Source organism: Cucurbita moschata, unplaced genomic scaffold (genome assembly GCF_002738365.1).
Source record: "Cucurbita moschata cultivar Rifu unplaced genomic scaffold, Cmos_1.0 Cmo_Scf00002, whole genome shotgun sequence".
Lineage (NCBI taxonomy): Eukaryota > Viridiplantae > Streptophyta > Magnoliopsida > Cucurbitales > Cucurbitaceae > Cucurbita > Cucurbita moschata.
Window position 1 is genome coordinate 868,322 of NW_019268518.1, and position 16,372 is coordinate 884,693.

General features: G+C 36.3%; 1 protein-coding gene across 1 annotated transcript; it reads left to right on the top strand.

Annotated features, from left to right (window-relative positions):
• The first annotated feature begins 11,295 nt into the window (after positions 1–11,295).
• Positions 11,296–12,822, top strand: LOC111430009 (zinc finger protein CONSTANS-LIKE 16-like). The gene is made up of 2 exons (XM_023066111.1): positions 11,296–12,362; positions 12,445–12,822. Exons 1-2 carry the CDS (start codon positions 11,445–11,447, stop codon positions 12,658–12,660), a joined length of 1,134 nt encoding a protein of 377 aa, XP_022921879.1. The 5' UTR covers positions 11,296–11,444; the 3' UTR covers positions 12,661–12,822.
• Positions 12,823–16,372: the final 3,550 nt, after the last annotated feature.

Below are 16,372 nucleotides of genomic sequence, written 5' to 3' on the forward strand. Positions count from 1 at the left end.
AAGATCATAGAGCCTATACGCCTTGCTCCTGGGTTCGTAGCCGATGAAGATGACTTTCAGCCCCCTGGGATCGAGCTTGGCGAGGTGGGGATATGCGACCTTCATGTATGCGACGCAGCCGAACACTCGGAGATGATGTACCACTGGCTTCTTGTTCTACCAGGTCTCGTGTGGCATCTTCCCGTCGAGGCTTCGTGTTGGCGACAGATTGAGGAGGTAGACGGTTGTCATTATCGCCTCTCTCCATAACCTCCTGGGCATCCCGACTGTCATCTGCAATGTTGTTGTCCCGACATTGGTCTGATTTTGACATTCCACCACCTCGTTCTATTGGGGGGAGTAGGGCGTCGTTAGTTTCCGCTACATGTTGAGCTCGTCGCAGTACTTACTGAAGCTCGCTGAGGCAAATTCTCTGCCTCGATCCGTGCGCAGCATTCGCATCTTCTTCCTGCATTCGGCCTCCCTCACGCTTGAATGCGCTTAATTGTCTCTGCCGCCTCCCTTTTTGCTTGCAGAGGATCAGCCACGTGAAGCGACTTTTCTCATCGACCAGCAGGAGGAAGAGGGTCTTGCCGCCTGATGTCGCCGGCTTGATGGGCCTGCAGCCCCAGTCATATGGTTTTATTGTCCCTGTGTCGAGGACCCATTGTCGGTGCTCATGCTGATTGCCACTCTCACCAATCTGAGTGAACACTTGCTCCTCCTTCACTTGAATTGGCTCCCCAATCGGTGCCGTTGTTATGCCCAGCAGTTGACACCTTCTTTCTTCCCGCAGTTTTAGCACTAGATTGGCCCGCCATCAGTCAGCTCGCTGAGGTGAATTCTCCACCTCAATCCGTGTGCAGCATTCGCATCTTCTTCCCGCATTCCTCCTGCTGAGCTCACTGAGGTGAATTCTCCGCTTCAGTCCGTGTGCAGCATTCTTATCTTCTTCCCGCATTCGGCCTCCCGCTGAATGAGCTTAATTGCCTCTGCCGCCTCATTTTTCGCTTGCAGCAAAGGATCAGCCACATGAAGCGGCTTTTGTCATCGACGAGCAGGAGGAAGAGGGTCTTGCCGCATGGGGTTGCTAGCTTGATGGGCCCGCAACCCCTATCATATGGTTTTGTTGCCCCTATGTCGAGGACCCATCACCGGTGCTCATGCTGCTCGCCCCTCTCCTTGCCATCAGTCAACCCCTTCTTTTGATCCCCCCCTTCTTTCCCGCAAGCTCATGCTACCCCTGTCATATAGTTTTGTTGCCCTTGTGTCGAGGACCCATCACCGGTGCTCATGCTGCTCACCCCTCTCGCCAATCTGAGGGAACACTCGCCCCTCACCCCCCATTAGTCAACTCCTTTTAATTTCCTCTTTTTTCCCACAAAGCTCATGGTGCCATGCTGCTCGCCCCTCTCGCCGATCTTTAGGCGTGCAAGCCATTGTCGATAGCTGAAGCGGCACCCTGTGATTTGCATTGAAAAGTCATCGATGAATTCACCATTCTTAAAGCGGATCTCTAAGAGCTCCTTCCGCAGCCGCTCGATGTTGGATTCCCACACTCACTGCATACCAACCCGACGAGATTTGATACCCTCCCAGGCCGATTGTGTGGTGCGCTTGGTGGAGAGAGACGTCAGCATCGGGTACTGCACAAAGGCATTTGTCTCCTTGACCACCCGCTCGACGACAACTCGACGTCTGTCTTCATGGCATCGGCCTCTTAGAGGCGGTGATGGAGAAGCTGGCCCTCGGTGGCGGCGTGGAGGAGTGAGCAAGCTTGCTCGGGATGGACCCCACGATGTGTGTAATTTCACGCTTTACATTTTCTTCTACTTAAACCTGAGACGTGTGTGTTGTTAGGTCGACGTTCTAATCATTTGAGCGATTCAACTTGGCTTTTGATACAGTTGGCTCCTTTGCAATGATATACCACCGGTGAATTAAACTAGGCTCTGATACCACTTGTTGTTTTGATTGAGTTGGAAATCTTTGAGGAAAAAGCTGGAGGAAAAAGTCGAAGGAATACTCTTGGAAGAAGAAACTAACAGAAAAATAACAAAGAGAAAGTATGCGCTGAATACCCGATGTCTGTTTATCATTCAATTAGCATATTTAAATAACAATATATCCTCACAATAGAAAAGAAAATGACACCTAAATTAAAGTCATTCAACTCGAGCGTGTGAATCCCACTCACTTTAATTGTGGGGTTAACTAAAAAAGAGTAACTAAAAACTAAAAATAGAAATATTTTTCAGAGAGATTTTCAACCTAGGGATTTATCTAACATATATATGTATTGAATCAACTCGAGAGGTTGTTTAGCCCAAAATTCAGCCTTGTTTTAAATTGAGGTTCTCGTATGCTTGCTGAGCACGCTTTCTTCACAAATTTTTCCTTTGTAGTCCATGTTGGGTAGCCCGTGCACCATATTCTTCTTCGCTAGCTTTTTTAGGCCGCCATGATGTAAGTGACCAAAGTGGAGATGCCATAGTGATGTCTTGTCTTCTACGTCGACTCGCAAACAGTTTTCTCATATGCTTCTTAAATTCAGTTTGTACATCAGATTTCTTCCTATCTCGACTTGAGCAACCAACCACCCACCCTTGCTTGTCCTTCAAGTTTAGCAAATGGTCTTTTAAGAATATCGAGTAACCTTTCTCTGTAAGTTTCCCCATACTCAATATGTTGGTCTTGAGGTCTGGTACGTAATAAACATCTTGGATTGACCCTATTAAACCATCCTTTTGCAAGAAATGTATCGTACCTCAGCCTTTGACCTCCACCTTTGACGCATCTCCAAATGACACATGACCATCTTCAATATTTTGCATCTCTTTGAATAGGTACTCGTGACAACACATGGTTGTTTGCCCATGATTCGAGATACCACAAAGTTTCGTCGTTGCTGTTCTCTTCATTTTGAGCCATCAAGAGAAGACCTTCATTTGTTACGTCTTCCAAGGCTCGGTTGGTTGTTCCTTCCACCTTTTTATCGGCTCGACAATCTTTTGCAAAATTTCCTACTCTACCACAATCGGTAACATTTGTCAGAGTTATAATCATTCGCATAGTGACCATATTTGTGACATTTGTAGCACTTAATGTTGGAAAAAATTGATCGGCCGCCTCTTCCTTGACTACGTCCTCTTCCACGCCAATTTGCTTGGCTCGACTGTCCCTTCTCCTTATAGTATCCTTCATAACTGCTGCCTTAACCACCGCAACCATTTCCACGATTTCCACGGCCACGACCTCTAGCTTGAAAATTTTGAGAATAGAGTACCTTTTCATCTTTGATTGACGCCTTGGTTTGAAGTGCTTGATCAAGTGTTTCTTCCTTCTTCTTACGTTGCTCCTGTGCCTCGAGAGAACCGGCGAGCTCGTCAACCATGAACATCGCTAGGTCATTTGACTCTTCTATCGTGCATACAAAATTCTCAAAGTTGTTGGTTAATGATCTCAAAATCTTCTCCACAACTCGCGTCTCGGCTAACATTTCTCTGTTTCGGTTGAGTTGGTTTACCACAGTCTGTACATATATGATGTAATCAGATACACTTTCAGACTTCTTCATCTTCATGCTCTCCAACTCGCCACTAAGATTTTGGAGACGCACTTGCTTGACTCAGTCGGTTCCTTTGAACACTTTTCCTAAAGTGTCTCACGCTTCTTTTGAAGTAATTGCACTGGCAATCTTCTCAAAGCCCGACTCGTCAACGGCTCGGAACAACATGCATAGTGCCGCCTTATCCTTTGATCGCACCTCTTTTAACGGCTTGTTTTTTGCCGTTGTATAACCCGTGGTATCTTTTGGTTCTTCAAAGCCTTTTTCGACCACCTCCCATGCATCTTGAAAACCGAGAAGAGCTTTCATTTGAATGCTCCAATTCTTGTAGTTTGTCTTCGTTAGTCATGGTAGTGACATTTGACCCATCACAATCGTCATTGGCTCTGATACCAATTTGTTAAAGAAATCGCACAAATTTGTGAAATAAATCTCACACACACTAACGATAGAAAGATACAAATAACACTCTATTTATTTGAAAAAAAAAAACCCTCTTCTATCACTTCTTTGTTTTGTTTTGTTTTTTTTTTTTTTCTTTTCTTTTTCTTTTTCTCTACTTTTCACAATAGAGAGTATACAGTGTATTTATAAGCTCTTCTAAAACTGAACATAGTCATCAGAATGCCACGGTTTCTATCCCATAAAATGCCACTATTTCCTATAAACACTCTCGACCTTTCATCTCCAACACTCTTGGCCTTTTGGCTGACTTTTGAATTTAAAACCCACTAAAATTAACTAAAAATAACATGTAACGTTTATTCAATAAGAACTACATGAGTAGGTGATATGAGGAATTACCACTGTGTGTAGAAACGGGCCAAGACCCGTAAACCCACATGGACGAGGGTAACATGAAGAACTACCATTGTATGTGGAAGAAACTCGTCCTAAGAGGGGATGCGGGACTACAAAAATAGATGACACAAGGAACTACTATTGTGTGTAGAAGAAACTTGCCTCGAGAGGAAACGAATGACTATATAAATAGATGACATAAAGAATTACCATTGTGAGTAGAAACATGTTAAGTCCTATAAACTCGTCTTGAGAGAAGATGAGGGACTACATGAGTAAGTAACATAAAAAACCAGGATTGAGTGTGGAACAAACTCGTTTTTAGAGGGGACAAGGGACTACATGAGTAGATAACATGATGAACAACTACAGTGTGTACAATAACCCGCCTTAACAAGGGATGAGGGACTACATAAGTAGCTAATTGAGGATACTATGGTGTGTAGAACAAACCACCTTGAGAAGAAACGATGGACTACATAAGTAGTATATAGAGTTAGTATTGTGTGTGTAATAAACCCACTCTCATAAGAGACAAGGGACTATATAAATAGTTTAGTTCATGATAGGTGTCACTATAGAGTGTGGTAATAGTTAACGGATTCCTAAATGAGGCGTAAACTTAACAGATCCCAAATAAGCGAGTATCTTTTTACTCACCCTTCCCTTCCTTTTTTCAAGTGTTTGTAGATTGTCGATCAAGGGAAGGAGCATTCGAGAGCTGTGTAGTCACATAGGAGTCTATCTGGAGCGTCACTCTATTTTATATCTGAGTCTTTTCTATTTTATTTTGTAATTGTATCGGGAACACTTTTTCGTGATTACGATAAATTTCAACAACAATATCTTATAATTGAAAATGATTTTTATATTTTATTGTGGTGTTGTCCGTCTTTTTAATTTAGTTTTAATTTTACCTTTTTTTTTATTATTATTATTATTTATTATTATTATGATTTTCTTCCACCTTTTTATTCTCAATCTAAATTTTGATGCTTCTAAATTTGGGTCATGACATTCACACATTTTTATTTTATTTTAATTTTACCCCATGTGTGCAGCTCAGGTCCGAGTACAGACACACGCTTGGGCGAGACTGGCGCTATCTCGTGAAATGTGGCACGCTTTTATTGGCGAAATCATGTATTGGCAAAGCTAGGTCTCATATGAGGTTAGATGAGGTAGTTTAGGTCTCCCTCTATTTATGTAATGTGTGCCTCCCTCTACTATCGATGTGTGTCCACACGAGAACCGGTTGCATTTCACCACTTTCATTTTGAGACATGTCCTAGTCGTCGCCTAACACATTTGCCACTTCCATTCGTAATGCGGGTTGCCTGCATATGCAATTTCCTTTGTTATTTTTTCTTTCTAGAACTCATGTTTTTTCTTCTTTCTTTTTCAAATTTCATATTTTTTTCTCGCCAACTAGGTTCCTTCACCAAAATGGTAGAATTTTAATCCAACGTTCCAACAAAATTAACCTCATGCATTTTTATTAAATATTGAGAGAAATAATCTCATGCAAAATCGGTCAAAAATGAGAAAATTTACCGTTCTTGAAGATCGTCAAAACTCTAACTTCTAGTTTGATTCAACTCTAACTTCCTTCGTAAAAGTGGTGTAAGTTCTTCCCTACAACAACATATTGAAATTTCAAAACATAACTCTCCCAAAATCTCATGGATATGAGGAAAAATTGAATCTAAAATCTAAAAATCTTACCTCTCGTTTTTCCTCGATTCTTGACAGACTAGGATGAGCCAAACATCCCGATTAGCTCTCCAATGTTGACTAAACAGCTCTTGAGAAGAGACCTTGACCATATTTGGACCCGATTTTTAGTTTTCCCTTTTGATATGAACCAAGACATCTCAATGATACAATATTAATGCCACAGTAAAGAAAATCAAGCTTCATGTATGCAACAAAGTCTTCAAGATACTTGTGGGGCTTCATTTATTTTTAGATGATTACAAATTTATGATAGATAATTGAAAACTGGATTTATGATGTTTTATTATTGTATTTTAAGTTTGAAAACTTTTTAGTTATTTTAGGTTACATTTACATTGCGCTAATTAAGTCATAAAGTATGAATATTACAAACTCTTGAAATATCTCATGAAGATTAAGGTTTTCGTCATGAAGTTATATAAAGTTATGTATGTTACCATCGATTGTAGTAAAAAAACATTTGTTCTTTTGTTAGCTATTGGCTAAGTTTGTTTGCAATTCTATATAATTTAGATGGCATATTTAAAATCATTCAAGCTTATCATGATCGATCTTATTTGTAGAGTGATTCGGAATATCAAACAAGTATTCTTACCTTGAAATGTTCGATCAACAAAGTAATTTGAATATTATTTCTTTTCTAATGATTTCTTGTCATTTGGTATTAGAGTTTTCTAAGTTGTCATTTTATCGCAGAGCTTTCGGTTCCCACGATTCCTTGTCACCTTTATTTTTCTCTTTCAAATCATAACTTCTCCTCTTTCTTTTACTTTTCTTCCTTTTTCCTTTCTTCTATCTTAGATTCTTAGGTTTAGTCACTTACAAACCCTTTGTTAGTAAACTAGAGGTGGAAATAATTTTTTTTTTCTTCGACGTTGATTTTTTTTTACTGTACTTCTGTCCTCTACGTCATTTCAAAATTCAATCTCTAAGACTCTTAAAAAGTTTCAAAATTTTAAACTTAAAAAAAAGATTGAAAAATAAATTCACTTAAAGACATGGGTCTTATAATTTTCTATGACACGATCTGTTAATAAAAAAAGAGGTGCTTGCATGTTCATAAATAATTCAAACATGCTCATATATTGTCACCTGAACATAGCAATATAATGTCTTCAACCATATGAGTATAACTACACTCATGTTATTAATGATAAAGGTACAAGTTACAAATCCAAATCAAAAAAATATATATATATATCAAAATGTTCGGAGTCCAGTCATGACTGAACAATACATATGAATCTAAATTAATCTATCAATTTCAGTCAATTTTATTCCATTTGATGATTAGCTCATTTAGTTCGGAAGGTTTAATAAAGTAAAATATAATTTAAAAAGCAACAAAACTAATATCAATTTTTGCTCAGAAAATATATAAATACCAAATCCTTGAAAAGAAACAAGACCTTAATTTTTTGATTTTTTATTTTAAGTTGTCCTTTGACATTATAAATTTGATGCCTTTCATTGCGACATTATTAGCCATCATTTTAGTGTTACTATCAAATCATTTTCCTGTCCTCCAAAGTTTATTTATACGTCATAAACAATTTTTTTACACCAACCACGTGGACTACTATGAACCAAGCTTAGATGGTGGAAAAATAATATCTATGGGCAAAAAAAACATATTTATTGCCTCCCAAATGAGTTGTTTCCAAAAATAGCTTTCAACTTCAATGAAAATATAAAGAGTATTAAATATAATTTGGTTGAAAATCTAATTACTCATGGAAATTCTTTTATCTCTAACTTTATTCTTTATTTTTTTCATCTTATTGTCATAAAATGATAATATAATGTCAATATACATTTCCCGTTGAATTAATGGTTGAATATCGAGTAACTTACTTTATCGAAGTTTTTTTGTTATAAAAAATGAACAATAATAATCCAATCTCATAACAAATTTTCATTATTGAACTAATATGTTATCCTTCCTTGAATGTTTAATAATTAGGGATCATCAAACTTATATGTTTACCCTATTTTTATCGACTCATTCTCCAAAATAATTGTACGGAGCCGTGATACATGATTGTTGGGAGTTGTTATAAATCACGAGATAAAAATTTTACAATAATGGTGAAAAACTTGTTAAATTAGATGAAAACGCTTAAATTTATTAAACCACAACAATGTTGAAAAAAAAATTAGGGTTGGATCATTTATTAGCATTGACCATAAGAATTTTACATAGTTTTATATTACAATAATCACTTTTACGTGGGTCCTATAGCCTCAATGCTCTAAAAGACATTTGACATGCAGGTTCATGTGGAATCTGATTATCAAATGCTTACTGTCACGACTTTCTTTTTGAATCATAGATCGCAATGTAACTAACATGGAGGGTAATGGCTCAAGCCCACCGTTAGCCGATATTGTCCTCTTTAGGGTTTCCCTTTCAGACTTCTTCTCAAGGCTTTAAAACGAGTCTGCTAGAGAAAGGTTTTCACATCCTTGTAAAGGGTGTTTCGTTCTCCTCCCCAACCAATATTACATAAAGTGAATCAAAACGAGAAGGACGCACAAAATTAAAACATAAAACATAATTATGAGTTATCGAATTAAAAAACAAGTGAAGGTGCAAACCCATCTAATTTGTGTCTTAGAAAATAAATTCATATATTCTTACTGAAATCATATTTTCAATAAAAGTAATGTAGAACTTTGATCCATTTATCCACTAGTTCAATTCAACATTTTCTCAACCATGCTAGTTTTCGGTGTGATTTTAAAGCTTAATTGAGAGTTTTGGATAAGTATTGAAGAAAGAAATATACTATTTCTCACCTTTTGAAGTTTCTCGAGATAAGTAGCTAATTGGTACGAGGAACATGAAAATGAATGACATGAGGTAGCTTGACACAAGAATTATGATATGCCCCTAATTGAATGATGATTATGATCAAGTATAATAGATGACATGATATAGCTTGACACAAGATTAAAATACGTGTTGCTCAATAGCTATCTCGCTACTTCAAGAGTGTGATTGTGGCAAGTGGAATCACAGCCAAATCGAGCGTAATTTCTCGTAATTTTTTATAAAAAAAATTAATTAATTTGATAAGGGAAATGAGAAATGACCTAATTTCTTGTGAAAAGTCAGACAAGGGAAAATAAGATCACTTAATTTCTGTGAAAGGTAACTTACAGGTTAAGTCTCATAATTATGCAGCGTGCGGTAAATTTGCTGATAGACACTTTTATTATTTTTTATTATTATTATTGTTTTTTTTTTTTCAGGAACTACAAGGTGGTTTAAGAAACGTTTTCTCTTCCTGATTAATTATTTATCTTTTTTTAATTGTTATTCTTTATTTATTTATTTATTTATTATTATTATTATTTTTTATTTTTTTTTACTGGTGTTACAGTAAAACGGGCCTAAATCAAGGTCATTAAAATTTTCAAATTGATGTTCATTTGATCCTACTCGTGGAAGTTTAGTTTGAAACCTAATTTTAAACTTGATTTCAACTCTCCCTTGCTTCTTATCCTTCTTAAAATTGGTATTGACTCAACAGAGATTGAGAAGAGAGAGAGAGGAATGAGTTGAAAGGATGAAAATAGTTTGAGGATAAGGTTAAGGAAATAATTTATGGCCAAATCTTACAACCATAAATATAATTCACAAATTGAGATAATTTCCATCCAAGACAATGACTGAAAGATATTAGTTATTATAAAATAATATCTTGGCATACATTTTAAAAAATATACGCATAATTCCTATGATTGTTACATCAAATGTGAGAATGTACTGCAGAATTAAAAAAATAATAATGTACCACACCCAAATGGACAATATCTCTGTGGGCTATATGCACACATCATTATACTAATAATGGCATCCCACTGGGGACAACACAAACCGACCCATCTAAGTCACGAGTAAACCCGAAGAAAATGCCCAAAATTCAATTACGTTTTTGTCTCTTTTCTTTATTTATTTTTTTGGTAAAGACCCTATTTTTCCTATAAAAATAATAAGGTCATCATCAGGCATACAATTTTCTTTTAAAGTATTTTGTAAACAATGTCATGACTTAAGCGTTCATAAAACCTATTTCAAATAAAAGTAACCATAAACGAAATAGTTGAAACAAAATAACAAAAACCTCATGATCCAATATAAGAGATAGAATTTAAATATAAATACCACTATCATTTTCTTTTAGTTTTAAGACATTATTTTCATTGGAAATTAAGAAAAAGAGAAAAGAAACAAATTAAGCTAAGATTTGAATTTTTCCACCCTATCTTGAAGAGCACAGCAAATAATATTAATGTCACATTTCTTTGTCAATTTATTTGAATGTAAGGGGATAAACGATAGAGACTCCTAAATTTAAAAATTTAAAAAGTTTAAAAATAAGTTTGAGAATAAATTTATGGTATAATAATAAAAGAAATTTCAAAATATTTTTTAAAGTTACAGAATTAAGTTTTGGAAAATATAAAAGTTTAGAAATTAAATGCAAACCTGAAAGATTAAAGAGGAATGGAGTAATTTAACCCACAAATTAGTGGAAAGGGAAAGGTTGGGGGGTGAAAATGGTTGAATAGAAAGAGGGATGGGTTTGGTTGCGTTAATTTTAGTGCATAGAAAGAATAATTTAGAGGGACCAAAATTAGGTGGCACTCCAATGGACCCATTTAACCTCCAAACAAGAACTCAACTTTTTAAGTGAGAAAAGAGAGACAAGCCAACAAAACCCCACAAAACCCCACAATACCCCACCAAGTCCCCTTCAACCCCACGGGATGAAGACTGGCTTCGCTTTCTGGGTGCGCCCCACCATGAAATCCCTGCGATTAGAGAGCTGCCCAATGGGAGTCCACAGATTAGGATCATATTACACCCTCACCCAATTGGAAACCAGATAAGACCTCTCTCTCTCTCTCGCTCTCTCTCTCTCTCTCTCTTCCGTGGCCATGGATAGCCTTCAAACTGCAATGCTCAAACATAGACCGCTGTTCCATGGACTGTAAAAAGAGCAACATGTGGGTCATGGCGTTAAAGCGAACCCAAACAAACCACACTCTTCCCGAACCGTCCTCAATTTTTGTTCTCATTTTTATTTTTACGATTAAATTAAAGTGTGTGTTGTTTTATAATAATCATCACAGTTCATGGCTTCAATTCTCTAAATACTTTTTATCCAGTAAAAATGAGTGACTACAAAAGTGGGGCCATTATTCTGACATGTTCTGCCTCTAAGTAAACCGCCCGACGCCAACAATTTTTCGCAAACTCATCCCCCATGCACCCACCCACCCACCCACTTTTCCTCTCATTTCTCCACTCCCCTTTCAGTGTTATTCCAAATTGAAACTGCTTCAAAACATGTTAACCAAAAACATAGCCAACGCAGTGGGCGGCAAGACCGCCAGAGCCTGCGACAGTTGCGTCCGTAAGCGTGCCCGTTGGTACTGCGCCGCAGACGACGCCTTCCTCTGCCAATCCTGCGACTCTGCCGTCCACTCTGCCAACCCTCTTGCTCGCCGCCATCAACGCCTCCGTCTCAACACCGCCTCCTCAAAACCCCCTTCTCCGTCCTGGGTATCCGGGTTCACCCGGAAGCCACGCACCCCGCGCCCACGCCGCAAGTCCGACGATGTTGTCTCCCTTCTGTCCAACCCCTCGTTCTCCCTGGTGCCAGAGGCGGACGAAGGCACCTGGGTTGAAGAGAATGAAGAGGATCATCTGTTGTATAGAGTCCCCACGTTTGAGCCGTTTGTTGACGAAACCCAATCCTCCAAATCGATGGGTGATGAGGCAGGGAATTTTCATGGGTTCCTCCCATCCGATTTGGATCTGGAAGAGTTTGCTGCCGACGTGGAGAGCTTGCTGGGGAGGAATTTAGAGAGCGAGTGCTTTGACATGGAGGGGCTGGGTATTGGGCTCAGCATAGAAAAAGATGACACGTCAACCCGGAGAGTTAAGGTGGAGGAAGATGGTGAAGAAGCTAACAGAGGAAATTGTAGATTTGAAAATGAATTGGAGGCCGAGGTGGATCTGATGAGAGAACCATTCGAATTGAACTTGGAGGAGTACGTGCAGGAATTGAAGATGGTGGGAGTGAAGAAGGAAAGAGAAGAGGAGGATTGTAAAGTGGAAGAAGATAAATTGAAGAAGAAGAGAAAAGTGGGGTTGCAATTGGACTGGGATGCAGTGATTGCAGCCTGGGGTAACGATAAGTCTCCATGGACGACCGGAGAACGCCCGGATTTCGAGCCGGACAACTCGTGGCCCCACTGCGTGGTATTTTTCATTCTGTCCTTGAGTAAATAAAATTGCCTTCAACACCTTAATTGATTAATTGAATAAATTTGCGTTGGTGCAGGCGATATGTGGAGTGAGATGTGGGGAGTATGGGGGGAGGGACGGGGGGAGGGAGGCCAGGGTGTCGCGGTACAGGGAGAAGCGGCGGACGAGGTTGTTTTCGAAGAAAATAAGGTACGAAGTAAGGAAACTGAATGCGGAGAAGAGGCCCAGAATGAAAGGGAGGTTCGTCAAGAGAACGGGGTTCCCACAATCCACCCTTCCCATTACTAATTAGTATTCAACTCAAAATAATACCAAATTCAGTAACCAAGTTTGGTGTACATTATTAAACTTACAGTTTTGTGAGGAATAAATGAGCTTACAACAATTAGTTTTCTTGTGGTAATTAAGATCATACCAATCCAAAGAATTCAAGTACGTCCTGTGTGCTGTGTTATAACTCCGCTTTCTTTGCCTTACCTTCATTTTCTTCGCATCAACTAAGTTCATGTTTGATTATGTTCTTCCAATTCAACTCCACAGAGTGTTGATTCTTTTTGGATCAATTTGTTGGTTTGTGCTATCTTTATCTTTTCCGACTGTTTATCCACTTCTTCATCTTCATAAAGAATCATCCGACTTTTTCAGAACAATATCATGTGACACAATAGGATTGAAACAACTATGTCATTTCATAGATTTTGTACCATTTGAGTGAATCCACTTATTTAATCAGATACATAATATAATATTGTACTAAGATTGGATCCACTATCACCATATAATCTAACTAGATGACCTCAAAATAACTATAAAATATGTATGTTACTTTATCTAGTGCCTTTTAATTTCATCTACTTAATTGTTATAAATTTTAATGACGTTTAATTGTATTACTAGTACATGAAATAAAAACATTCATTCAAGATTTAAAAAAATATTCATTCAAGATTTAAAAAAATATTCATTCAAGATTTTATGGGCGTTCTTTTGTGTTCTTCAGGAAGAAACATTGGGAAATGACTTACATAGGTTTATGTGATGAAGAATGATTTGCTACCAACAAAATTTGTGCTTATGGGGTCGCTTCAATTTTTCAAAACAAAGAAGGATGTTTTCCTTAAAAAAAAAAAAAAAAAAAAATGCTCGACCACTAAAGATACCTGGAAAGTCATAAGTATCTTAATTCTCAAATTCTATCAGTTTCTTATGGATAAAATTAATAAACGTTTATTCTTTGTCTACAAAATTGAATATATTTAGATCAACCTCCATTTCATGTGTTACAAGTTGACTTGAAAGTTATCAAACTTGTCAATCGTATCATAATTTATAGTAATGGACATTTGAAAAGTGGTGGAAAATTATCAAATTTGTCAATCATGACCGGAAAGGTTGGAAGTTTTTTTTTGTGGAGAGACTATAAATATCCACAATATTGATATGTAAAAATCAGATCACGAAGGAATGAATTTGAGCTCTCAAGTTTTGACTTTCACTCTTATAAATTTGAGTATTATCTCTCTCATTTATAATATTTCAAGTAATTATTGTGGTTGATTACATCTACGTCATTCAATAAGTTTTGAAATTCGATTGTGGAGTAATTCAATTTAAAACGAGAATCAGGATCTTATTTTTAAATCTTTGATACACAATCTTCTTTTGATGCAAAAAATTTTGGTAACGAACGCACGTTAGACAATTATTTTTTTAAAATACATTTGAAAATTCTCTTACAAGTTGTTGACGATGGTAAATAGACAAGCTTTGGAGTAATGTACAAGTCAAAAACATTTTTCTTTAGCATTCAAACAAACTCTACGACTGGTACATCTCTTCATGTACCAAATGTTTTGCCTATGTTTAACAAAATGTACTGTAACGATCAATAAATTCAGTTTAATTGGACATGTTGCTTAGGGTTGTCTTTCTCATACATTTGATACACAACTCATTTTTCAAAAGAGTCGAATGATAAACCACTACATACTTACATAAAATGTATGAAAAACTCGATAGAAGACAAGCGAATAAGGAAACAACAAATGCAAATGCAAATGCATGCGTGCGTATGTATACATACATTATATACTTAAAGTAGTTAATGTTTACAACTCTGGAACGCTCCCATTCTCGATCAACTCTTCAGTTGTCATTTCAAAAATATTAAGTAGCAAAAATGAGTATAAACAATGTATTCAATAAGTAGCCTATTTGTAAGCTCTAAATCAAATCCAACTTTTCGTTAAACATCACAAACTGATTTTAAGCTCTCGAGAATTAACCCTAAGCCCCTTAGTTTACCTAAGCTCCTAGCAGGTTTTGAATACTCTAATGAAAAGTTCTTTCATGTTTTGGCCCTATCAACATTTTGGATGGTTCACCTAAGCTGACGCCATTCTCATGATCAAACTAATCGAGGCACTAAGCTTGTGTGACCTCTATAACGAGATCCTATGGTAAAATAGGTAGCCACTTTACTTATGTCTATGTCATGATCATGTGTATCCTCAATCTATGAGGCGCAACCTCGTTCTAGTTCAAACTAGGCGGATATTATGGAACAAAGTTAATCGTGCCGGATTTTCATATACAAAAAGTTAGTTGGCGAACCCTAAGTAAATCCATAATGTCAAGCTAAGATTTAGGAAGAAGCGGCTCCTTGCCTACCAGGTACCTATGTAGCCTCTCACCTATCTTGCAATGGGTTTACGAAGTAAAAGCCCAGTTGGGGGACCGTTGTTCGTTTCCACACACACGATACTAGCATACATCAAATTGTAACCTTGAGGTATTATCCTATTTGGATTAATCTAGGTTAAATCCATGGTATACATGTAGACTTCAGCAATCAAGATGTCACTATAAAAGTTCGCTAGCTTCTCCTGATAGTCTCTCCTAATAGTCTCCACTGCGCATTTCATATGCATGGATAAGGAAGTGATCTTTACTATGATGATACTAATACACAACTCTCATCTATGCATAGTAAAGTCTAGGCTTGGCTCTAATTCTCTTATGTGAAATGATATCTAACTAGATTTCTTTACCACATTCTAACCATTCAATCATTCCTTCCAGATTGTTGGGGATTAGATATATATTTTAATTTAGATAAATAATTAATTATTGTCTTTATTAATTTCCTAAATTATGTAATAAAATCCTAAATTAGCGTCTCCTTTACACATCTAATTTTAAACTAACAAAAAAAAAACACGACCGTTAATAAAATGATTTAAGACAAAATAACAAAAATAATAATATATTTGGGTGGATGGGTTGTGTCCTAAATTTGTTGTTAACTTTTTGAATTTGAAACCGGATTAAAACATTTTATTTTAGAAAATTTTCTGTTGAACTAAAAAAAGAAAAATTGCAAATATTAGTAAAATTGACTAATTATTATATAATGATGTGATTAATATTAAAAAATTGATTAAACTATTAAAACAACATTTTATTAGTAAATCATTTTGTTTTTGGCTAAATTATAAAATATACCTCTAAATTTTACTATTTATTTAAAAAAACATCATTATCTTTAACCAACCTTTTAAAACTATTCATAAAATAAAATAAAATAAATCTATTTACGTGTTTCAGTCCATAAAATAAAATAAATCTATTTACGTGTTTCAGTCCTTTCTAAATTGATTCGAGTTACTATCATATTCATTTTAATTCCTAATTTATGATAAAATTGTAGTCAAATATTCGATTTGAAATATATTTTAAAACAAATAGTGTAGTTGGAGGCGTCTTTATAATTTAACATTTATTTTACCAATAAAATATAACGTTTCTGCCGTACATAAGGGGTAAATCTGTAACATATATATATATATATATATAAACGATAAACTGAATGTTTTCAGAAAGAAAATAGATTTATCAAAGAGGAAATTCAAGAAAAATATCCCGTAAAAAAAAAAAAAAAAAAAAAAAAAAAAAAAAAAAAAAAAAAAAAAAAAAAAAAAAAAAAAAAAAAAAAAAAAAAAAAA

Bases quoted from the DNA above. Each gene is read 5' to 3' on its own strand.
- LOC111430009 (XM_023066111.1), top strand. From the start codon at position 11,445: ATGTTAACCAAAAACATAGCCAACGCAGTGGGCGGCAAGACCGCCAGA. The intron at 12,363-12,444 runs GTATTTTTCATT...GCGTTGGTGCAG, and splicing joins ACTCGTGGCCCCACTGCGTG to GCGATATGTGGAGTGAGATG.